This window comes from Oncorhynchus masou, chromosome 2, assembly GCF_036934945.1.
Source record: "Oncorhynchus masou masou isolate Uvic2021 chromosome 2, UVic_Omas_1.1, whole genome shotgun sequence".
Taxonomy (NCBI): domain Eukaryota; kingdom Metazoa; phylum Chordata; class Actinopteri; order Salmoniformes; family Salmonidae; genus Oncorhynchus; species Oncorhynchus masou.
In genome coordinates this window covers 29214696-29237217 of record NC_088213.1, presented here as the reverse complement: position 1 = coordinate 29237217, position 22522 = coordinate 29214696, and the positions used below count along the sequence as shown (strand labels likewise).

General features: G+C 46.4%; 1 protein-coding gene across 2 annotated transcripts in view; it reads right to left on the bottom strand.

The window, feature by feature from the left end:
• Positions 1-22522, bottom strand: part of LOC135558346 (spondin-1-like) — a 149325-nt gene that overhangs the window by 6226 nt on the left and 120577 nt on the right. Inside the window, exons 7-11 of one of the 2 annotated variants that reach the window (XM_064992091.1) lie at positions 19999-20063; positions 11940-12162; positions 9844-9984; positions 3725-3800; positions 2774-2956 (exon numbers count right to left, since the gene is read on the bottom strand). In XM_064992091.1, coding sequence (XP_064848163.1) covers positions 2774-2956; positions 3725-3800; positions 9844-9984; positions 11940-12162; positions 19999-20063 — 688 coding nt within the window. The remainder of the gene's footprint in view (positions 1-2773; positions 2957-3724; positions 3801-9843; positions 9985-11939; positions 12163-19998; positions 20064-22522) is intronic. The other variant, XM_064992099.1, reaches the window with a different exon arrangement.

Below are 22522 nucleotides of genomic sequence, written 5' to 3'. Positions count from 1 at the left end.
CCCACAGTGTTACCAAGAGCTTGTATGCCTGTACCCACAGTGTTACCCAAGAGCTTGTAACAGTACGCCTGTACCCACAGTGTTACCCAAGAGCTTGTACCAGTACGCCTGTACCCACAGTGTTACCCAAAAGCTTGTAACAGTACGCCTGTACCCACAGTGTTACCCAAGAGCTTGTAACAGTACGCCTGCACCCACAGTGTTACCCAAGAGCTTGTACCAGTACGCCTGTACCCACAGTGTTACCCAAAAGCTTGTAACAGTACGCCTGCACCCACAGTGTTACCCAAGAGCTTGTACCAGTATGCCTGTACCCACAGTGTTACCCAAGAGCTTGTAACAGTACGCCTGTACCCACAGTGTTACCCAAGAGCTTGTAACAGTATGCCTGCACCCACAGTGTTACCCAAGAGCTTGTAACAGAGCTTGTAACAGTACGCCTGTACCCACAGTGTTACCCAAGAGCTTGCAGTACACCTGTTGTACCCACAGTGTTACCCAAGAGCTTGTACCAGTACGCCTGTACCCACAGTGTTACCCAAGAGCTTGTACCAGTACGCCTGTACCCACAGTGTTACCCAAGAGCTTGTACCAGTATGCCTGTACCCACAGTGTTACCCAACAGCTTGTACCAGTACGCCTGTACCCACAGTGTTACCCAAGAGCTTGTACCAGTATGCCTGTACCCACAGTGTTACCCAAGAGCTTGTAACAGTACGCCTGTACCCACAGTGTTACCCAAGAGCTTGTACCAGTACGCCTGTACCCACAGTGTTACCCAAGAGCTTGTAACAGTACGCCTGTACCCACAGTGTTGTGTACCCACAGTGTTACCCAAAGCTTGTACCAGTACGCCTGTACCCACAGTGTTACCCAAGAGCTTGTACAGTACGCCTGTACCCACAGTGTTACCCAAGAGCAAGTAGTACTTGTACCAGCTTGTACCAGTACGCCTGTACCCACAGTGTTACCCAAGAGCTTGTAACAGTACGCCTGTACCCACAGTGTTACCCAAGAGCTTGTACCAGTACGCCTGTACCCACAGTGTTACCCAAGAGCTTGTACCAGTACGCCTGTACCCACAGTGTTACCCAAGAGCTTGTAACAGTACGCCTGTACCCACAGTGTTACCCAAGAGCTTGTACCAGTACGCCTGTACCCACTGTACCACAGTGTTACCCAAGAGCACAGTGTTACCCACAGTGTTAAAAGCTTGTAACAGTACGCCTGTACCCCAGTGTTACCAAAAGCACAGTGTTACCCACAGTGTTACCCAAAGCTTGTAACAGTACGCCTGTACCCACAAAAGCTTGTAACAGTACGCCTGTACCCACAGTGTTACCCAAAAGCTTGTAACAGCCTGTAGCACAGTGTACCCAAGAGCTTGTAACAGTACGCCTGTACCACAGTGTTACCCAAGAGCTTGTACCAGTACGCCTGTACCCACAGTGTTACCCAAAAGCTTGTAACAGTACGCCTGTACCAACAGTGTTACCAAGAGCAAGAGCTGTACCAACAGTGTTACCCAAAAGCTTGTACCAGTACGCCTGTACCCACAGTGTTACCCAAGAGCTTGTAACAGTACGCCTGCACCCACAGTGTTACTCAAGAGCTTGTAACAGTACGCCTGTACCCACAGTGTTACCCAAAAGCTTGTAACAGTACACCTGTACAACACAGTGTTACCCAAAAGCTTGTACCAGTATGTCTGTACCAACAGTGTTACCCAAAAGCTTGTACCAGTATGCCTGTACCCACAGTGTTACCCAAGAGCTTGGAAAATGCATGAGCTGTGAACACATTTATGCAACAGAAATGTTTCTCCTCATTAAAAACAACCCCCTGTTGTTTTTGCATTATGTTCAGGTGGGAGGGAGGATAAACCCTCCCTCTCCAGACTGAAAGACTCATTCAATTCTGCTCAATAAAGCAGCTCATCATTAATAAGATTAGCAAATCATTAATGGAATCATTATTAATAAGCATATCATGAATAAGAGCCCCGAATAAGAGCCCATGTGTGTGTGTACGGGACCCTTACACACACCCCGCCCACCACACACACACACACACACACACACACACACACACACACACACACACACACACACACACACACACACACACACACACACACACACACACACACACACACACACACATCCCAAGCCTTTATTATTCATTAGTCTTTCACTGCAAGCAGCATAGACGTGATGCCCCCTGTGTGTATTCTCATAACTTGTTATATGTCTTTTAATAAAGCCTTAGTATCCACTGTGGCCTCCCAGCAGCTTTAGCCCATTACACATTTTATAGGCTTGTCTCAAAAACACAGTGTCCCTCTCACCTCTATGCTGCTACAACTTTATTGGCTGAGCTACAAACGAGCTGGGGGCTTTATCGATGACCCAACACCAATAAAGACCTACAGTAAACCAGATTTTACCTTTCCCTGTCTGACTCTTTACAATAACCTATGAAATGCTAACAAAGATGACGTCCACACTAATAAAGCTCCTAGAGCTCATACAGGGACTTGGTCGGATGTTGTTTTAGGATGGGTGTTTATACACCAAGACAGCAACAACAAAAAAATACACATTTCCAGATTGTATCCTAGATTGTATTGCACTATATGAGTTCATGTCAATATACATTTGTGTAACGGGGGTGGTAACGGGGGTGGTTAATATATCAGCTTGTAAATCTGAGGTTAACCGTTCGAAACCCCGCCATGTCTCATGAGCTGCCTTAGTACATCCAACATACTGACCCTCGTCGCTGCAGCCGGGCCCCATGCAGGGCTCAAAGTCCTGGGTGTGAGGACAGGGTACACTGAGGTCCAGCTGGGCCTTCAGCATCCTCTGTCTCATTCTCTTGCCCTTGTCACAGGTGGCTGAGCTGCAGGCTGACCAGGGAGACCAGTTGGAGTAGATGCATGTCTCTGGAGTGTCGTCTGGAGGGAGGGAAAGTGGGAACAAGAGAGACAGCAAGACAGAGAGAGGGATGGAGGGAGAGAAAGGGTGGCAGAGGAGGGGAGGGTTTAGAGGAAGAGTGAGAGAGAGAGAGAGAGAGAAGAGAGAGAGAGAGAGAGAGAGAGAGAGAGAGGAAGGAGAAGGACATTAATCAAATGAAGGGCACAAACACAAACGTTCAAAGTCATAACTAGTTATGTGTTTCCTCAGGTGTGTGTTGAGTGCCTAAGCCCCTATTCACTAAGTGATGTGCTATTGAAACACTGATCTGACACAAATCAAACATCTCTGTTCCTGGGACATGTTAAGGAGTGAAAGTTCAATTGGAACAATCTCAAATGCAGCATTACTGATTTATTGAAAATGCCACTACTGATCAAATCTGCTTACAATTCCATCTGTGCAGCATTCCCGTGAGAGAGAGAGAGAGAGAGAGAGAGAGAGAGAGAGAGAGAGAGAGAGAGAGAGAGAGAGAGAGAGAGAGAGAGAGAGAGAGAGAGAGAGAGAGAGAGAGAGAGAGAGAGAGGCAACATGGAGGATGATTATGCTGGGTTAACTAATTCAACTGTTTCTCAAGCTCTGGTTCTAATCTCACACTCCTGGAGACGGGCAGAGGGAGAATGAGAGAGAGCGAGAGACATGCCTTTCTCCTCTCTCTTGCTTATCGCTCCTCTGTTACAACCTTTGTTGGCAGAGTTGGGGAGATACAGGGACACAGAGGGGAGAGAGAGATAAAGAGAGACACAGACCTTCCTCTTTCTCGTCCTGGGCGATATCAGCCACAATGTCATCCACGTTATCAGGCACGACGTTGCACTGCTCTCCCTGCGGACAGACAAACACAGGCCTGCGTTGTGGAATACATACTACTCTGTTGTGATAAGATCCTCCGTTTGCCTCTGGCGGCTATCAGACAAAGAGGGGGTAAACAGGGAGGTCAGCTGATACATCCTCTCACCTTCGCTGGAGCTCACAGATACACGTTGTCGCTATCTAGCTAGCATATTTAGTTATTTAAGGGGATATGGGGACATGCTGATAATGGCATTCAGCTGTCATAACAACAGAGGTCTGCTTAGGGTAAGTGACAAACGATCAGAGTGATAGGGTGTGTGTGTGTGGCTGGTGGGGTTGCTGTGTGTGTGGGGCTGGGGGGATTGCTGTGTGTGTGGGGCTGGGGGGTTGCTGTGTGTGTGGGGCTGGGGGGTTGCTGTGTGTGTGGAGCTGGGGGGTTGATGTGTGTGAGGCTGGGGTGGTTGCTGGGGGGGGGGTTGCTGTGTGTGTGGGGCTGGGGGGTTGCTGTGTGTGTGTGGGGCTGGGGGGGTTGCTGTGTGTGTGAGGCTGGGGGGTTGCTGGTGGGGGGGGGTTGCTGTGTGTGTGTGATTCCATATCAAATGAAAGTTTATTTGTCACGTGCGCCGAATACAACAGGTGTAGGTAGACCTTACAGTGAAATGCTTAATTACAGGCCCTAACCAACAGTGCAATTTTTAAGTAACAAAATAGGTATTAGGTTAACAATAGATAAGTAAATAAAATAAAAACAACAACAGTAGCCCTGGTCGGATATATTGTGTTTGTCTTCATTTATTTGGTCAGGCCAGGTTGTGACATGGGTTTTTTGTGGTGTGTTTTGTCTTGGGGGTGTCTAGCATAGTCTATGGCTGCCTGAGGCGGTTCTCAATCAGAGGCAGGTGATTATCATTGTCTCTGATTGGGAACCATATTTAGGCAGCCATATTCTTTGAGTATTTTGTGGGTGATTGTTCCTGTCTCTGTGTTTGTTGTCACCAGATAGGCTGTATAGGTTTTCACGTTCCAATTGTTGTTTTTGTTTAGTTCGTTTTTTCATTCCTCATTAAACATGTATTAAAAATACCACGCTGCATTTTTGTCCGCTTCTCCTTCATCAGACGAAAGCTGTTACAGAATCACCCACCACAACGGGACCAAGCGGCGTGGTAACAGGCAACAGCAACAGCAGGAGAAACATAATAAGGATTTCTGGACTTGGGAGGAAATCCTAAACGGAGATGGACCCTGGGCTCAGCCTGGAGAATATCGCCGCCCCAAAGAAGAACTGGAGGCGCGAGAGCTGAGAGGCGCTGGTATGAGGAGAAGCAACAGCGGCAGCAGGAGCAACAATATCTGGACTAAACAACTTGGGAGGAGATAGACAGGTGGGCAGTCGACCCAGGGAGAGTGCCGGAGCCCGCCTGGGATTCGATGGAGCAGTGTGCAGAGGGTTACGAGAGAATGAGGTTGGCGAAGCAAGCACGGCGGCGCGGAAGGAAGCCCGAGAGTCAGCCCCAAAAATTTATTGGGGGGGGGCGGGGGGGGCTCAGGGAGAGTGTGGCAGAGTCAGGAGTCAGACCTGAACCAACTCTCCCTGTTTATCGTGAGGAGCCAAGGAGGAGACCAGAACCAGAGCCGGTGTTGGAGCATGGAATTCGCCCAACGGAGCGTGTCGGGGATTTGATGGCACGTGGGTCAGCGCTCCATACTCGTCCTGAGGTGCGTGTTAGTCGGCTGGTGAAGATGGTGCCAGCCTCACGTACCAGGCCTCCTGTGCACCTCCCTAGCCTTGCACGTCCTGTGCCAGCACTGCTCTCAAGATCTCCAGTACGCCTTCACGGTCTAGCCCATCCTGTGCCACCTCCACACACCAGTCCTCCGGTGGTAGCTCCCCGCACCAGGCTTCCTGTGCGTGTCCTCGGCCCAGTACCACCAGTGCCAGCACCACGCATCAGGCCTACAGTGCGCCTCGCCTCTCTAGCGCTGCCGGAGCCTTTCTCCTCTCCTGCGCTGCCGGAGTCTCCCGCCTGCTCAGCGCTGCCGGAGCCTTTCTCCTCTCCTACGCTGCCGGAGTCTCCCGCCTGTTCAGCGCAGCCAAAGCCTTTCTCCTCTCCTGCGCTGCCGGAGTCTCCCGCCTGTTCAGCGCAGCCAGAGCCTTCCTCCTCTACAGCGCTGCTGGAGTCTCCTGCCTGTTCAGCGCTGCCAGAGCCTTCCTCCTCTACAGCGCTGCTGGAGTCTCCCGCCTGTTCAGCGCAGCCAGAGCCTTCCTCCTCTACAGCGCTGCTGGAGTCTCCCGCCTGTTCAGCACTGCCAGAGCCTTCCTCCTCTACAGCGCTGCTGGAGTCTCCTGCCTGTTCAGCGCAGCCAGAGCTGCCAGTCTGCATGGAGCAGCCAGAGCTGCCAGTCTGCATGGAGCAGCCAGAGCTGTCAGTCTGCATGGAGCAGCCAGAGCTGCCAGTCTGCATGGAGCAGCCAGAGCTGTCAGTCTGCAAGGAGCTGCCAATCTGCAAGGAGCTGCCAGTCTACACGGAGCTGCCAGTCTACAAGGAGCTGCCAGTCTGCAAGGAGCCGCCAGAGCTGCCAGTCTGCAAGAAGCCGCCAGAGCTGTCAGTCTGCAAGGAGCTGCCAGAGCCGCCAGTCAGCATGGAGCAGCCAGATCTGTCAGTCTGCCAGGATCCACCAGTCAGCCAGACTCTTCCAGATCTGCCAGTCAGCCAGACTCTTCCAGATCCGCCAGTCAGCCAGACTCCTCCAGATCTGCCAGTCAGCCAGACTCTTCCAGATCTGCCAGTCAGCCAGACTCTTCCAGATCTGCCAGTCAACCAGACTCTTCTAGATCTGCCAGTCAGCCAGACTCTTCCAGATCCGCCAGTCAACCAGACTCTTCCAGATCCGCCAGTCAGCCAGGATCTGCCAGAACCGCCAGCCAGCCAGGATCTGCCGGATCCAACTACCTGCCTGAGCTTCCTCTCAGTGCTGAGCTTCCTCTCAGTGCTGGGCTTCCCCTCAGTGCTGAGCTTCCCCTCAGTGCTGAGCTTCCCCTCAGTCCCGAGCTTCCCCTCAGTCCCGAGCTTCCCCTCAGTCCCGCGTTTCCCCTCAGTCCCGAGCTTCCCCTCAGTCCCGAGCTACCACTCAGTCCAGAGCTGCCTCAGTCCCGAGCTGCCCCTCAGTCCCGAGCTGCCCCTCAGTCCAGTGGGTTTCTTAGTGAGGACTACTAGGCCATGGTCGGCGGCAAGGGTGGACTATCCTAGGACGCGAGGAGGAAGGACTAAGACAATGATAGAGTGGGGTCCACATCCCGTGCCGGAGCCGCCACCATGGACAGACGCCCACCCGGACCCTCCCTATTGTTTTGATATGCGTCCGGGAGTCCGCACCTTAGGGGGGGGTTCTGTCACGCCCTGGTCGTATATATTGTGTTTGTCTTCATTTATTTGGTCAGGCCAGGGTGTGACATGGGATTTTTGTGGTGTGTTTTGTCTTGGGGGTGTCTAGCATAGTCTATGGCTGCCTGAGGCGGTTCTCAATCAGAGGCAGGTGATTATCGTTGTCTCTGATTGGGAACCATATTTAGGCAGCCATATGTCATGGATGATTGTTCCTGTCTCTGTGTTTGTTGTCACCAGATAGGCTGTATAGGTTTTCACGTTCCGTTTGTTGTTTTTGTTTAGTTTGTTTTTTCATTCCTCATTAAACATGTATCAAAAATACCACGCTGCATTTTGGTCCGTTTCTCCTTCACCAGACGAAAGCCGTTACAGTAGCGAGGTTATATACAGGCACCGATTAGTCGATTAGGTAGTATGTACATGTAGGTATGGTTAAAGTGACTATGCATATATGATAAACAGAGAGTAGCAGCAGCTTAAAAGAGGGGGGGAATGCCAAAAGCCCGGTAGCCATTTGATTACCTGTTCAGGACTCTTATGGCTTGGGGGTAAAAGCAGTTGAGAAGCCTTTTGGTCCTAGACTAGAGAGAACAGTCTATGACTGGGGTGGCTGGGGTCTTTGACAATTTTTAGGGCCTTCCTCTGACACCGCCTGGTGTAGAGGCCCCCTACCTTCTGTAGTGCCTTGCGGTCGGAGGCTGAGCAGTTGCCGTACCAGGCAGGGATGCAACCAGTCAGGATGCTCTCGATATTGCAGCTGTAGAACCTTTTGAGGATCTGAGGACCCATGCCACATCTTTTTAGTTTCCTGAGGGGAAATGGGCTTTGTCGTCCCCTCTTCACGACTCTCTTGGTGTGTTTGGACCATTCTAGTTTATTGGTGATGTGGACACCAAGGAACTTGAAGCTCTAAACCTGCTCCACTACAGCCCCGTCCATGAGAATGGGGGTGTGCTCGGTCCTCCTTTTCTCCTTGGTCTTGGTTACGTTGAGGGACAGGTTGTTGTTCTGGCACCACCCGGCCAGGACTCTGACATCCTCCCTATAGGCTGGCTAGTCGTTGTTGGTGATCAGGCCTACCACTGTTGAGTCATCTGCAAACTTAATGATGTTGGAGTCGTGCCTGGCCATGTAGTCGTGGGTGAACAGGGAGTACAGGAGGGGACTGAGCACGCACTCCTGAGGGGCTCCAGTGTTGAGGATCAGCGTGGCAGATGTGTTGCTACCTACCCTCACCACCTGGGGGCAACCCGTCAGGAAGTCCAGGATCCAGTTGCAGAGGGAGGTGTTTAGTCCCAAGGTCCTTAGCTTAGTGATGAGCTTTGAGGGTACTATGGTGTTGAACGCTGAGCTGTAGTCAATGAATAGCATTCTCACGTAGGTGTTCCTTTTGTCTAGGTGGGAAAGGGCAGTGTGGAGTGCAGTAGAGATTGTGTCATCTGTGGATCTGTTTGGGCGTGGGTCTAGGGTTTCTGGGGTAATGGTGTTGTGAGCCATTACCAGCCTTTCAAAGCACTTCGTGGCTACGGATGTGAGTGCTATGGGTGTGTAGTCATTTAGGCAGGTTGCCTTAGTGTTCTTGGGCACAGGGACTACGGTGGTCTGCTTGAAACATGTTGGTATTACAGACTCAATCAGGGACATGTTGAAAATGTCAGTGAAGACACCTGCCAGTTGGTCAGCACATGCCTGGAGCACACGTCCTGGTAATCCATCTGGCCCCGCGGCCTTGTGAATGTTGACCCGTTTAAAGGTCTTACTCACGTCGGCTACGGAGAGCGTGATCCCACAGTCGCCTGGAACAGCTGATGCTTTAATGCATGCCTTAGTGTTGCTTGCCTCGAAGCGAGCATAGAAGTGATTTAGCTCGTCTGGTAGGTTTGTGTCACTGGGCAGCTCGCGGCTGCGCTTCCCTTTGTAGTCTGTAATAGTTTGCAAGCACTGCCACATAAGACGAGCGTCGGAGCCGGTGTAGTACGATTCAATCTTAGCGCTTTGCCTGTTTGATGGTACGACGGAGGGCATAGCAGGATTGTGCTTCAGTGTGTGAGGATCAATATATTGATAAAGACTATGAGTAGATGGAGAGATTCCAGTTGAGTCTGCCAGGTTGGATGCTGTGTAAATGCTATAGTCCACTGACATTTACATCACTGTTCAACAGCTGTTCTCTTCAAACTGCACCTATACAACTAACATCTATATCTACAGCTGCATTGACCCACAACGTCTTCAGTTAGACACTGGAACAATGCAGAGGGAGTTCAAATAAAGCTACATTCTTCTGACTGAAAAATATGTATCTTCCTCTCAGTGTCTGAAGATTTTAAGTTGACATCTCTAGTTCAATGCACCAATATGTTCCATTGTGCTGTTTGTTTACCTTCTCATTTCGAGTCGTATACCGAAACAACGTTATGAACACAGGCACAATAATCAAACGTTTGTAACCGCTTTGAGATCTTAGAGCGAACCTCAAACAATGCCTTGACGTGCATGAAATCAGGTTGTGTTGGTGACAGCTGAAGGGAAAGAACACGAGGAGTGAGTAGAGCATGAGACAGAAAGAGGATGGAAATAGGAATTGAAGTGAGCAAAGAAAGAGGATCGAGGTAACAAAAGTGGGAGAGATATAGCAGCCAAAGGAATGGAAGAAATGGAGAGAGATGATTGGACGAACAGACCTTTCGGGCGATGCGCTCCACTACTACCCTGGCCACGGGGGTGATGGCGCCCCCCTCAGGGTCGTAGAAGGGGCTCTGAGGGTGGTCCAGGCTAGTCAGGGGGCGGATCTTCTCCTGAGGGACTGTGGGCTTGTTGGGAGACTGGAGGTCAGAACACACACACACACAAATGAAGAGTCAACATAGATACATGACTTTTCTTTTCATGTCAATATGTGTTCCATTGTAGTATTGAGGAACAGTGTCATGATGTCAGTGATGAAATATGTATTTGCAGATAACCTTGAAAGGTTGCAATAGGTCTCTTCATGTGCACTATGGAGGTATACAACACATCTATAATAAAGACTCGTCCCAGCACAAAAAACATACGTCCTCCTAAGACTGGCAAACCTAGATTATACAAGTCACAAAGCCACATCCACTAAAACAACATGAATCCATCGATCTTGGTCAGGGACACTGTGAGTTATGGGGTTATGTGGTGAAACTGTTGTCATTAGTCTGCAGCAAGCGTCTGCCAGCAGGGGGCTAACACAGCAAACACAGCCACAGGGCTTCTGAAGGCACGGGAAAACAAGCCATCCACTAGTCTGAACATGAAGGGTTGACATGTCACTTCGTAAAAGTGCTGTTGTGTTTATGGTGATCAACATCTTTCACACCTGTGAACTTCTGATTCAATTACAATGTACAGAATGTGGTTGCTACGTGACTACATACATCCTACTGTTTCACACCAGTGGAGAGCAGAGTCACACAGCGAGAGAGAACACCACAGGAGTTTACCAGGAGCTGTTTTAACAACTCAAAACATCAACTTCAGGCTTCCTGAAACAACAGAGACCACTAAAATATATAGACACCGTTCAATAATAAAACACTCTACAACCTCATTTCATAACTCTTGACCGATTCTTACACAACGTGTTCTTTCTTCCACCCAAGTACACCGTAAGTATGTCTGAGGCTCCAGACATTTGATATGAGTAAGGTCATTGGTGGGGCGAGCCAAATCAAACAGGGGAGTAACAGTTCAACAGGTTCGTCTGTGAACTCCCAGGGATCAGCCAAAGGTCTGTCTGTGAGCTCACACAGCACAGTCATAGACTCTCCTCAACCAGTCTGTCCATATGGAAAATAATATATTGACATATATACAGTGTACAAAACATTAGGAACACCTGCTCTTCCATGACATACTGCCCAGGTGAACCTTGGTGAAAGCTATAGTACCTTATTGATGACACTTGTTCCATCCACTTCAATCAGTTTAGATGAAGTGGAGGAGACAGGTTAAAGAAGGATTTTTTAAGCCTTGAGACATGGATTGTGTATGTGTGCCATTCAGAAGGTAAATGGAAAAGACCAAATATTGAAGTGCCTTTGAACGGGGTGTGGTAGTAGGTGCCTCCCGCACCGGTTTCAATGTGGCAGGAACTGCAATGCTGCTGGGTTTTTCACGCTCAACAGTTTCCCATTGTATCAAGAATCGTCCACCACCCAAAGGACCTCCAGCCAACTTGACACAAATGTAAGAAGCTTTCGACACCTTGTAAAGTCAATTCCCTGTTGAATTGAGGCTGTTCTGAGGGCAAAAGTGTGCAAGTCAATAATAGAAAGGTGTTCCTAATGTTTTGTCCACTCAATATCAAGACAATATCTTAATATTATTTTTGTGCTAGTCGGCTGTACAGGCACCAAAATTCTAGCATTTTTCCTTCATAGCTTGTTCTCCATCTTCTTTTTAAATACTGAGCCAATTTGTTTTCAGCACATTTATTTCCATGAACTGATCAAAAGTCGTTTTGTCATGGCTCTCTCTTGTCCCTCTGCAGCAGATGTTTGGAACATCGCTTTGCAGTATCGAATAATAAGAATCGCAATAGATATCATAATGGCACCTAAGTATCGTGGTAATATGGTATCGTGAGGACCCTGGGAACTCCCAGCCCTATAAGAAGTGTGATTTTATACAGTAGGTGGTGTGAGTGATGTCTGGGGCTTGTGCTCCAGGGTTATGGTTAAAATCACTGTGGTAGAGAGAGTGTGAAGATTAGAGCGTGTAGTTGTGACATTTTGAGGGGGTCACTGACCTCATAGGTGACCCCGTTGTCAGTGCCTGCATCCCAGGGGATCATATCCTGGACAACCCTCTGGGCCCAGCCACACTCCTTGGTGCAGAGGTCTTCTGCAGACAGACCCACGTTCCAGTCAGGGCTGGGCCCCAGCATGGTGAGGAAGGACATCAGGTGACGGGTCCGGTCCACTGAGAACTCAGCCGACGGAGCAGCACGACTGGAGGACAGAGAGAAGGGACTATTTTGAAGAAAGTCACAATTGCAATAATTGTGATATGTGATGTTTTACCTACCTTTAGTTGATCAATGCACTGATTGCAAGTCACTCTGGATAAGGGTGCCTGTTAAATGACTAAATATGAAAAGTAGAAGAGAGAAGAGAGAGAGTATAGAGGAAGAGAGAGAACAGAAATACTGACTGAAGTCCCTGAAAAGCATGAAAAAGCGGAAGAGGGATAGCAAGGAAATGGAGATGATGACTATATGAGGAAAGGATGATAGAAGCGGTACTTAAGTCCACAGAGATGTAGAGAAGTTTCTTTGCTGCCTCAGGCATGCCCTGCGCATCCACCTCACCCCCTACAAAAGTTCAACACAGAGCCGCCAGCCAGAGGTAAAGAGTAATAAACACACCTAAACACTTTACTGGTGGCAGAGAGCTGTGTGTGTGTGTGTGTGTGTGTGTGTGTGTGCGCGCGCGCAACAGATAATGTTGTGATGAGAGATCACACACACCCAAAGAGATGTGTGCGCTAGTTCACAGACAGTCACAAGCACAATAATGCACAAATATCTGTTCAGAAATACTTTTTCCTAGCACCAAACCACAGCACTTCTAATGAACATTTATCAGGGGTTGATAGATACCTCCCACCCTCCTAGACCCTATCCCTCCTGCCACCCTGTCAATTACAAGTCGGCTTTGTGTTGGGTCCAATGTGGCTGTCAGAAATAAACCTTAGGCCTCCAGCAAAGCTGAGCTGAGCAAAGGGACGTGGTGACACACGGTGAGGGGGAAGACGGGACGACTGGCAGCCTGCTGTGTGTTCCCAGAGGATTAGAGCTCTTACACATGCTTAGAGGTGATTATTACTGTGTATGGGAGGACAGGACAGGACTGGACAGGACAGGGCTGAGGTGTGTGTGGTGATAGAAAATTTGATGGATTTATTAGCAGATGAAGAACAGAACAGTGACAGGAGAATAGCAGGAGGGATAATTGTTTCAGGTGACAATTGAGCTTCCGTACAGTCTTAGAAGGTGCTATGTAGAACCATACAGTATATCATAACACCTTTCATTGAGGGCCATGTTATACCCAAAAACAGTGTTATTAGAAAACTCCTGGTTTACAGGCCACATCAGGCTTGCAAGTCACACTATGTTGGCTTGCAAAGTGATGTTCAATTCCTATTGGAATCCAGCCAGAGTTAGGATATCCTACAAATGGATGTTTTTATCACCTGCAATTTGCATTGAGAATGACTGCCATGGTAGGGAAGATGGAAAACTGATACTACTTCAATGGTCTAAACTGGAACAACCATCTCAGTAATGGGTGCAATGAGTCAAATTATTAACAAATTGGTTTAGTTTACAAAAAATGTACAATATTTATCTTTGTGTAGCATACCATTTATCAATCAATCAATGTCCATGCAAAAACACATTAAAATAAACAATTCTGAAAATCACCATGCAATAGAGCATGCTGGGAAATATGATATACTCTATGGTTCTAAACTCAGCAAAAAAAGAAACATCCCTTTTTCAGGACCTTGTCTTTCAAAGTTAATTAGTAAAAATCCAAATAACTTCACAGATCTGTAAAAGGTTTAAACACTGTTTCCCATGCGTGTTCAATGAACCATAAACAATTAATGAACGTGCACCTGTGGAACGGTCGTTAAGACACTAACAGCTTACAGATGGTAGGCAATTAAGGTCACAGTTATGAAAACTTAGGACACTAAAGAGGCCTTTCTACTGACTCTGAAAAACACCAAAAGAAAGATGTCCAGGGTCCCTGCTAAACTGCGTGAACGTGCCTTAGGCATGCTGCAAGGAGGCATGAGGACTGCAGATGTGGCCAGGGTAATAAATTGCAATGACCGTACTGTGAGACGCCTAAGACAGAGCTACAGGGAGACAGGATGGACAGCTGATCGTCCTCACAGTGGCAGACCACATGTAACAACACCTGCACAGGATTGGTACATCCGAACATCACACCTGCGGGACAGGTACAGGATGGCAACAACAGCCCGAGTTACACCAGGAACGCACAATCCCTCCACCAGTGCTCAAACTGTCCGCAATAGGCTGAGAGAGGCTGGACTGAGGGCTTGTAGGCCTGTTGTAAGGCAGGTCCTCACCAAACATCCTCACCAAACATCCCCGGCAACAATGTAGCCTATGGGCACAAAACCACCGTCGGTGGACCAGACAGGACTGGGAAAAAGTGCTCTTCACTGAAGAGTTGAGGTTTTGTCTCACCAAGACAGATATGTCAGTGTTCTGCCATGGCCAGCGAAGAGCCCAGATCTCAACTTTCAAATGTTTATCCTTTAATCTGTTCAAGTCGAAGTACAGTGAACATCACTGTCCATCACCTATTGGGACAGTTGGATAGATATCCTGTAATGGGTATACAGTATATCTGATTAGAATCTCTCTCTAATTCCATTTTTTCCTTCTCTCTTCAGTGACTTTGACACTGTCCCTCCCTCCATCTTTCCCACCACCCACATCCCCAGGAAACACGCTGTCTCTGAGTGACAAAGACAAACCCTTTAGCTCATTAACAGCTGTGTTTTCATTGACAACCCATTATTTCTCTGTTTCTGTCTGTCTGTCAGCACAGTGCTAATCAACTGGAAGCCTCAGGGAGCTGGGGTAGTCCTGCTGTCTTTAGAAAGGGTCTGATGAGACGTATAGTGTGCTTTAAAAAGACGATGGACTCACTACTGGACATCATGGAGGTAACTGTACCTGTCACAGGCACAGCCATTCCTGTTCTGAGAGAGAGAGAGAGAGTTAGAGAGAGAGGTGTGTGAGTGGGGTCAGATAGAGCAGAACAAAGAGAGGAAGATGGTGAGAAAATTAGGGGTGTAGGCTGTCTTCTGTGGGGACCGTCTGAGTACATTAGGACTCTGGAGGGTGTGTGTGCATGCTTGCCTTCATGTCCGAATGTGTGTTTGAGAGAGGGATGGCTCTGTACTGTGACAGTGACAGAGAACACCGCCCAGCAACGAAGATTCCCACTGCAGATTGCTCTCTCTGTGTCACTAGCACATTGTGTGACACCGTTGTTTTGTGTGTGTGTCAAATCAAATGTTATTTGTCACATACACAGTTGGCAGCAGGTATAAAAGGTGCAGTGAAATACTTGTGAGCTGGCCCCTCAACATGGCATTACAATATCAAACAATATTCATCAGAGGTCAATCAAAATGAACAAGTCATTAGAGGAAGTCGTATGCATACTAATAAGACTGATATCTACACAATAGGATATACAGTATTCATGATTAATGTGCTATGTCAAGTATGACTGTGTCACAAATATAAAGTGGATAGTGTCTTGGTCGCACAGTTGAATAAATAGTATATTATAGAACAGCTGTGTTAACTGTGTGTGTGTGTCAACACTTCTTACAAAAACAAGTAGTGATGAAGTCAATCTCTCCTCCACTTTGAGCCATGAGAGATTTACATACATATTATTAATGTTATCTCCCTGTGTACATTTAAGGGCCAGCCGTGCTGCCCTGTTCTGAGCCAATTGTATTTTTCCAAGGTCCCTCTCGTAGCACCTGGCCATACGAGTGGTGTGTGTGTGTGCATGTGTGTGTGTGTGTGTGTATGCATGTGTGTGTGTTCATGCGTGTGTGTGTGTGTGTGTGTGTTCAGACGTGTGCATGCGTGTGTACAGGGGACAGGTGTATGCGTGAGATAGAGATATTCCCAGAGAAACATTGAAGCGAATTATGTCAGGTTATCTAGAAGTGCAGGTAGACCAGTGGGACTGAGAGGGGAACCAGATGAAACCAGACATCCTCTCAAACGTGGTTTACCTATGAAGGACAGACAGACAGACGTACGGACGGACGGACGGACAGACAGACAGACCTCAACCTCCAAGGGGAAAGGAGCTGCAGCGCCCCTGAGTCTCCAGTTTACTGTGTAAAATGTACTCCTCATCACTCCAGCCGGGGAGGGCAAAAGCAAACATGTCATTTAAAAGGACATTGTGAAAACGACAGGCAGGAAGAATGATGTGTTTACACGTCAATAAAACACGGCCAGAGGGAAGTAGGAGGAACGTGAACACAACACAAAGGAAATTGATTCCTTCCAAGTCCAGCCCGGCTAATCCCCTGGCGTGTATGCAAATGAGGCGGGCAGGGGGTAATTTCATCAGTGCGCCGCAGTGTTTTTAATTAGGCGAGCTTCCCTCAACGATAGGTCCAGCAAGCCTCGTAAATCCATGAACACCATAATGCTGACCTAGGTGTGGCGGCGTGGAGCGGTTGGTTGGTTGGAGACGGCTCTGGTCGAATTCTATTCCTCCTTCCATTACTTTCTCTTCCTCCCTCACTCTCTCTGACCACATCTCCTTCTCTGTTGCTCTCTCTGTGTCCATCTTTCCCTATTTTGGCTAATTTTTCTCTCTCTCTCTTCCTCTCCCTTGAACATGTTATGAGTCTCAGGAGACAGACTGCTGTAGCTCTGCTGTGTGTAATAATGGCTGTCATATCTGCACCCCTCCGCTCACCCACCTCCCCCGCTCCCTCTCCACCCTCCTCTGACTCTCTCTCCCTTTCCTTTGCTTCAGCCACCACATCTCTCTCAAGATGACCACTTTAGTTCGTAATCAGTACAAGTGATCAATGGGGAACAAAGGCACCAGAAAGGAAGATGCATAGAGAGACCGGTAAAGAAATATGTGGTTACATGTGGTCCCATTATGATAGTTCTTCCAAACGCTTCCGAACCCAACACTGATCCCAGATATCCCTGAACCTGAAGTTCCATCTCTAAAGATCTGCCTTGGATCCTTCAGACGTGATAAAGAGCTGGTTGTCTAATCACTGATAATTAATCAACGTCTATTTCTCTCTCTCTTGCTCTCTCTCTCTGTTTATTTTTTTCTCCCTCTTCCTTTTCTTCAAAGGCAGGGAAGGAGGGTTTGTTACTTGGCAGGCAGCTGTGTAGTATAGGTCAGCCTGATGTCTTGATACGCAGGAGCCTGGAGGCCATTAACCTTGATGTAGAAAAACCCCTCCAGGAGTTCTATCAATCATCATCAAAACACACACCGTCTTAACCCACACACATACATACACACGTACACACAGGTGCAGTAACATAAGCCCCCTTCACTTATTCACACACACGTACGCACACACACACACACAAGCACACGCACACGCACACACACACACAAACTTTATGAATATCATGTACAAAGACGAACAAACAACATTTATAAACATGTTCAAAAACATGTACGAACACGTATGAACAAAAATCGCATGCAATCCCAACAGACTCATTTTAAAGAATAAAAAGAAACATCCTTCAATTGAGGAGGAAAATACGCACTTAACCATTTCTGCACCCTACTTTCAAGGAAGAAAACCTAATGTACAAACAGAATGTGTGCATTTCCACATCACACTACAAGCAAGAACCTCCACCTCCTCCTCTCCTTTTCCCCTCCTCTCATCCTCCCTTTCCTACCACCCATCCCCTAAACCAGTTGATTTGATTTCCTCTGCATTTACACAGCCACTTTATGATACAATTAATTTTCTGGCATATAAACAAGATAGCGAGATAATCACCCTCTGTGTATTTGATTGGCTATGTCCCCAGCTGTGGCTGCCTTTGGAAGCTCTCTTTGGAGTCTCACACTCAGATCCTCTGTGAGAGTGTTTTTTACATTGAGGATGCTTCTCTCTGCGCTACCTGGGCTAACTTGCTCCTTGTTTTTGTCCTAAATAAGAGATTAACCTCTTGGAACTCTAGGGGCAGTATTTCATTTTTGGATAAAAAAAACGGTCCCGTTTTAAACAATATATTTTGTCACGAAAAGATGCTTGACTATGCATATAATTGACAGCTGTGGAAAGAAAACACTCTGACGTTTCCAAAACTGGAAAGATATTATCTGTGAGTGCCACAGAACTGGTGCTACAGGCGAAACCAAGATGAAACTTCAAACAGGAAATGAGCAACATTTTTGAAGTGCTGTTTTCCAATGTCTCCTTATATGGCTGTGAATGCGCCCTGAACGAGCCTACAATTTCTGCCGTTTCCCCAAGGTGTCTGCAGCATTGTGACGTATTTGTAGGCATATCATTGGAAGATTGACCATAAGAGACCACATTTACCAGGTGTCCGCCCGGTGTCGAAATTGGTGCGTAAACTTCAGCTGCAAGTATTTTTCCATGTGATTGAGAGGAGAAAGCAGACTTCCACGAACGATATATCAATGAAGAGATATGTGAAAAACACCTTGAGGATTGATTCTAAACAACGTTTGCCATGTTTCAGTCGATATTATGGATATTATGGAGTTCATTTGGATTTCTCCTAAAAAGATTCTTTAGGAAAAACTGAACATTTGCTATTTGTCTCCTCATTGAAAACATGACAAAGGTAAATGATTTTATTTGAATTTTCTGTTTTTTGTGAAAATGTTTTTTGGTAGCAAAACGTTTTGAAAATGATGACAAAACGGAGCGATTTCTCCTAATGAGCTTGAGGCATAACTGGATTCTTTCAGGAAAAACTGAACATTTGCTATCTAACTAAGAGTCTCCTCATTGAAAACATCCGAAGTTCTTCAAAGGTAAATTATTTTATTTGAATGCTTTTCTTGTTTTTGTGAAAATGTTGCTGGCTGAATTCTAGGCTTATAGCTATGCTAGCTATCAATACTCTTACACAAATGCTTGTTTAGCTATAGTTCAATAGCATATTTTGAAAATCTGAGATGACAGTGTTGTTAACAAAAGTCTAAGCTTGAGAGCAAATATATTTATTTAATTTCATTTGCGATTTTCATGAATAGTTAACGTTGCGTTATGCTAATGAGCTTGAGGCTATAAATAGGATCCCGGATACGGGATTGCTCGTCGCATGAAGTTAAATTAAGGTTCATGCATGCAGAGTCTAACGGAAGCCTAGTCACACTGATCAGCTTGGTGCATGTGGAGATGAGCTCACAGATTAAGGCCATGTGCATTTAATTGGCTCCATGGCATAGAGCAACAGGTCGAGTGCAGAACTTTGGATGAATGAGTTGTGATATCTCATTTCTGTGCTTGGGAGGCAAGGCATGATTCAACGTGAGTAGATGAGCGATGAAGAAGACCTTGCAGTGTGGTGTAACTCATGCATTTGTGAAAAGAGAGAACAAATGGAAGGGGTGAGAAGAAGAAGGGTGAGTGTGACATATAGAAAGGAGAGAGAAGAAGGGTGAGGCTGGCAAACAGAAAGAAGAGAGAAGAAGAAGGGTGAGGGTGGCAAACAGAAAGAAGAGAGAAGAAGAAGGGTTGAGGGTGGCATACAGAAAGGAGAGAGAAGAAGAAGGGTGAGGGTGGCATACAGAAAGGAGGGAGAAGAAGAAGGGTGCGGGTGGCATATAGAAAGGAGAGAGAAGAAGAAGGGTGCAGGTGGCATATAGAAAGGAGGGAGAAGAAGAAGGGTGAGGATGGCATATTGAAAGGAGAGAGAAGAAGAAGGGTGAGGGTGGCATACAGAAAGGAGGGAGAAGAAGAAGGGTGAGGGTGGCATATAGAAAGGAGAGAGAAGAAGAGTGAGGATGGCATATAGAAAGGAGAGAGAAGAAGGGTGAGGGTGGCATACAGAAAGGAGAGAGAGGAAGAAGGGTGAGGATGGCATATAGAAAGGAAAGAGAAGAAGGAAAAAGGACGTTGCTGCAGGATGGGTCAATCCCTCAAGAGAAAGTGTGAGTGAGTTAGACAAAGAGAGAGTGAAAGAAACAGAGAGAGAGCGAGAGAGAGAGAGGGATGATAGAGGAGGTTACTGTTGGACTACTCACACATTCAAGGGTTGCCAGGCAGGCCACTGAGCCTTCATTTTGATGACTGTCAGAACGTCATCACCCTGAGAGAGCGAGAGAGCAAGAGAGAGAGAGAGAGAGAGAGAATCAAATTTACTTGTCATCTGACAGATGGAGGCCCAGTCATATTCACCACATTACACTTACAGATGAGGAGAGAGAACAGATGATAGTCGTTTATTTCCCCTCTTCCCTTTTTCTCTCTGAGACAAAGAAGTGATGAACACAGCGTGTGTCACTTCAGATGGAGCGCTGGCATCACCACTTCATAAAACCTGCATAAATATTTCATCGGTAGCTCTGGACACCGCAGGGTTCTCTGTGTCACTGCCTGAGAGAGAGGGAATGTCTCTCTGCTGGCCCATGATCAGATAAAATACTCAACGCAAAGAGCAGGATTTAACCTCAGATTGAACTCAGACCTGAGAGAGGCACAGCTCCATCGACATCCAATCACAACAAAGGAGAAGCCTTGAGAGTTGTGAGAAAACGTTTAATCGACATCGTTTTTTCCTTTCTACTGGATTGGCTTGTGAAATAATACTTCTCCTGTCCATATCATAGAAATGTGGTGTGGACATGAAAATATTATATCAAATCAAATTGTATTTATTATATGGCCTATATAATCAGTTTTAATGTTCAACATTAAACATATATCTTGGATAACAGCATTATACACTCTGGCCCATTCCAAGTGGAAATCATATTTCTTAAGCGCAATTCACTTGGAGCACAATAGGATCACTGCGACTGCAAAAGACACAATTAAAAGTGTTTGAGCACCACACTGGCTCATTTGTGCCCAGACATTTTCATTACGGCTGTGATTTATGACATCACATTGTGGCAGTAATGGCTCTTTGGCTGTGAATAGGTGGCTAGCAGTTGACTAGAACATTCTGTTTGTATTGCTATAGATGAGAGAGACTGTGTGATGTACAATACAATGAAAAGTGCATTCTGCCAGATGTGCGATGATCCAAACCCTGCTCTGGGCATTTTTGACGCCTTTAAACAATGGTGTAGATAAAGCACATTAGAAAACATGGATATATTGGTTCATATGTAATACAGCAATTATAAAGCTATAATTTGGGCGAGACTGTAAATGGTGACATAAATGGAAACCCTGTGTCCCGATGAACAATGAACATCGAACACAAGTCCTCAGAAGAAAAGAAAACTGCAGCTCAGCACATCTTGTCAGACATCTACCACCGGGCATGTTTGCACCTGGCTACTGTAAAGATCAAAGTTCAGAATCCAATGCCAGATCATTGCTTTACAAGCCAGCAATTAATGTTTCCAATAGAGGATTATGTTCCAGTACCATCCAGTCCCATTGCTGTGTGTTGGGTGATCACTTTTTAATTATTTATTTCCCTATACGATAATTATTAGTAAAAAGCTGTAATCTCAGTCATACAGAGCTGTCGTGTCTTTGGCTATGCCGGATAAAGTGATATGACATGCTATTCTATAAAATCCTTTCTCCATAATTAATATTACCTGATTGAGCTAATCATGTAAATGTAATTAACTAATATTTATAGAGCTGTTATCTTCCGAATAAACTATTAAAGACCTAGTAATATTTTACAACAATAGTAGTCAATATTAATCGTCACCTTAATTCAGTCTCATCTGAAAGTTGTAAATTCTTGGTTATCCTCACGAACCCTGGCTAAAGAGTTGAATCAGCAATACGAAATTGGGTTTCATTATTTATTTACTAAATACCTAACTAATCACACAGAATTACACATACATATAATTAATCATAACTTGATTACAAATTACGTCATAGAGGAAAACGTCCCTAGCGTGCGGAACAGATATGACAGCTTGTTACACAAAGGAATAGGGGTTGGGTTGAGTGAAAGAGCGGGAGACTGAGGAACAAAGTGCGAAGCTGTGCTATCATAAATACAGTATCTTATGCATTCTAAATTACCGCCCATTTGGAAAAGGAAAATGCAATAAATATTTACTCTGAGCTGCGCTTCGGTAGGTTGGTGGTAGATGGAAGGCCATGTTGCCCAAACGAGTCCTTTGAAGAATGTATCTGCTGGTATATTGAATACGTTGTAGTAACATTGTTGTGTGGTAGACGGGATACTCTGTATGTTCCTTCCTAACCTGCGTTTGCAGCTGCTGTTGCTAACTCAATGGCTAGGAGGTATCACTTCTGTAGTGAATAAGAGTTCAAAGTTCATAACATTCGCAACCAAAGCTCCCGCTGTTGGCTTCATTCTGTAGTTATTATCTGAACCATTCTGACATCGGACAGTCTTCCTCACATCCTCGGAACACGAGGTTATATTGTTGTCAAGGCTTTATATAGGAAGGGAGAGGAGGGCGGGCCACTGATTGAGCAGAGCCTTATCTTATGAAAACCCAAATCTCACATTTTAGAAGCTAAAATCACATTTCATCCCATCACAAGTAATTTCAAATTCAAACATTTAAATTGAACAACAATTCCATGTGAATCCGATAA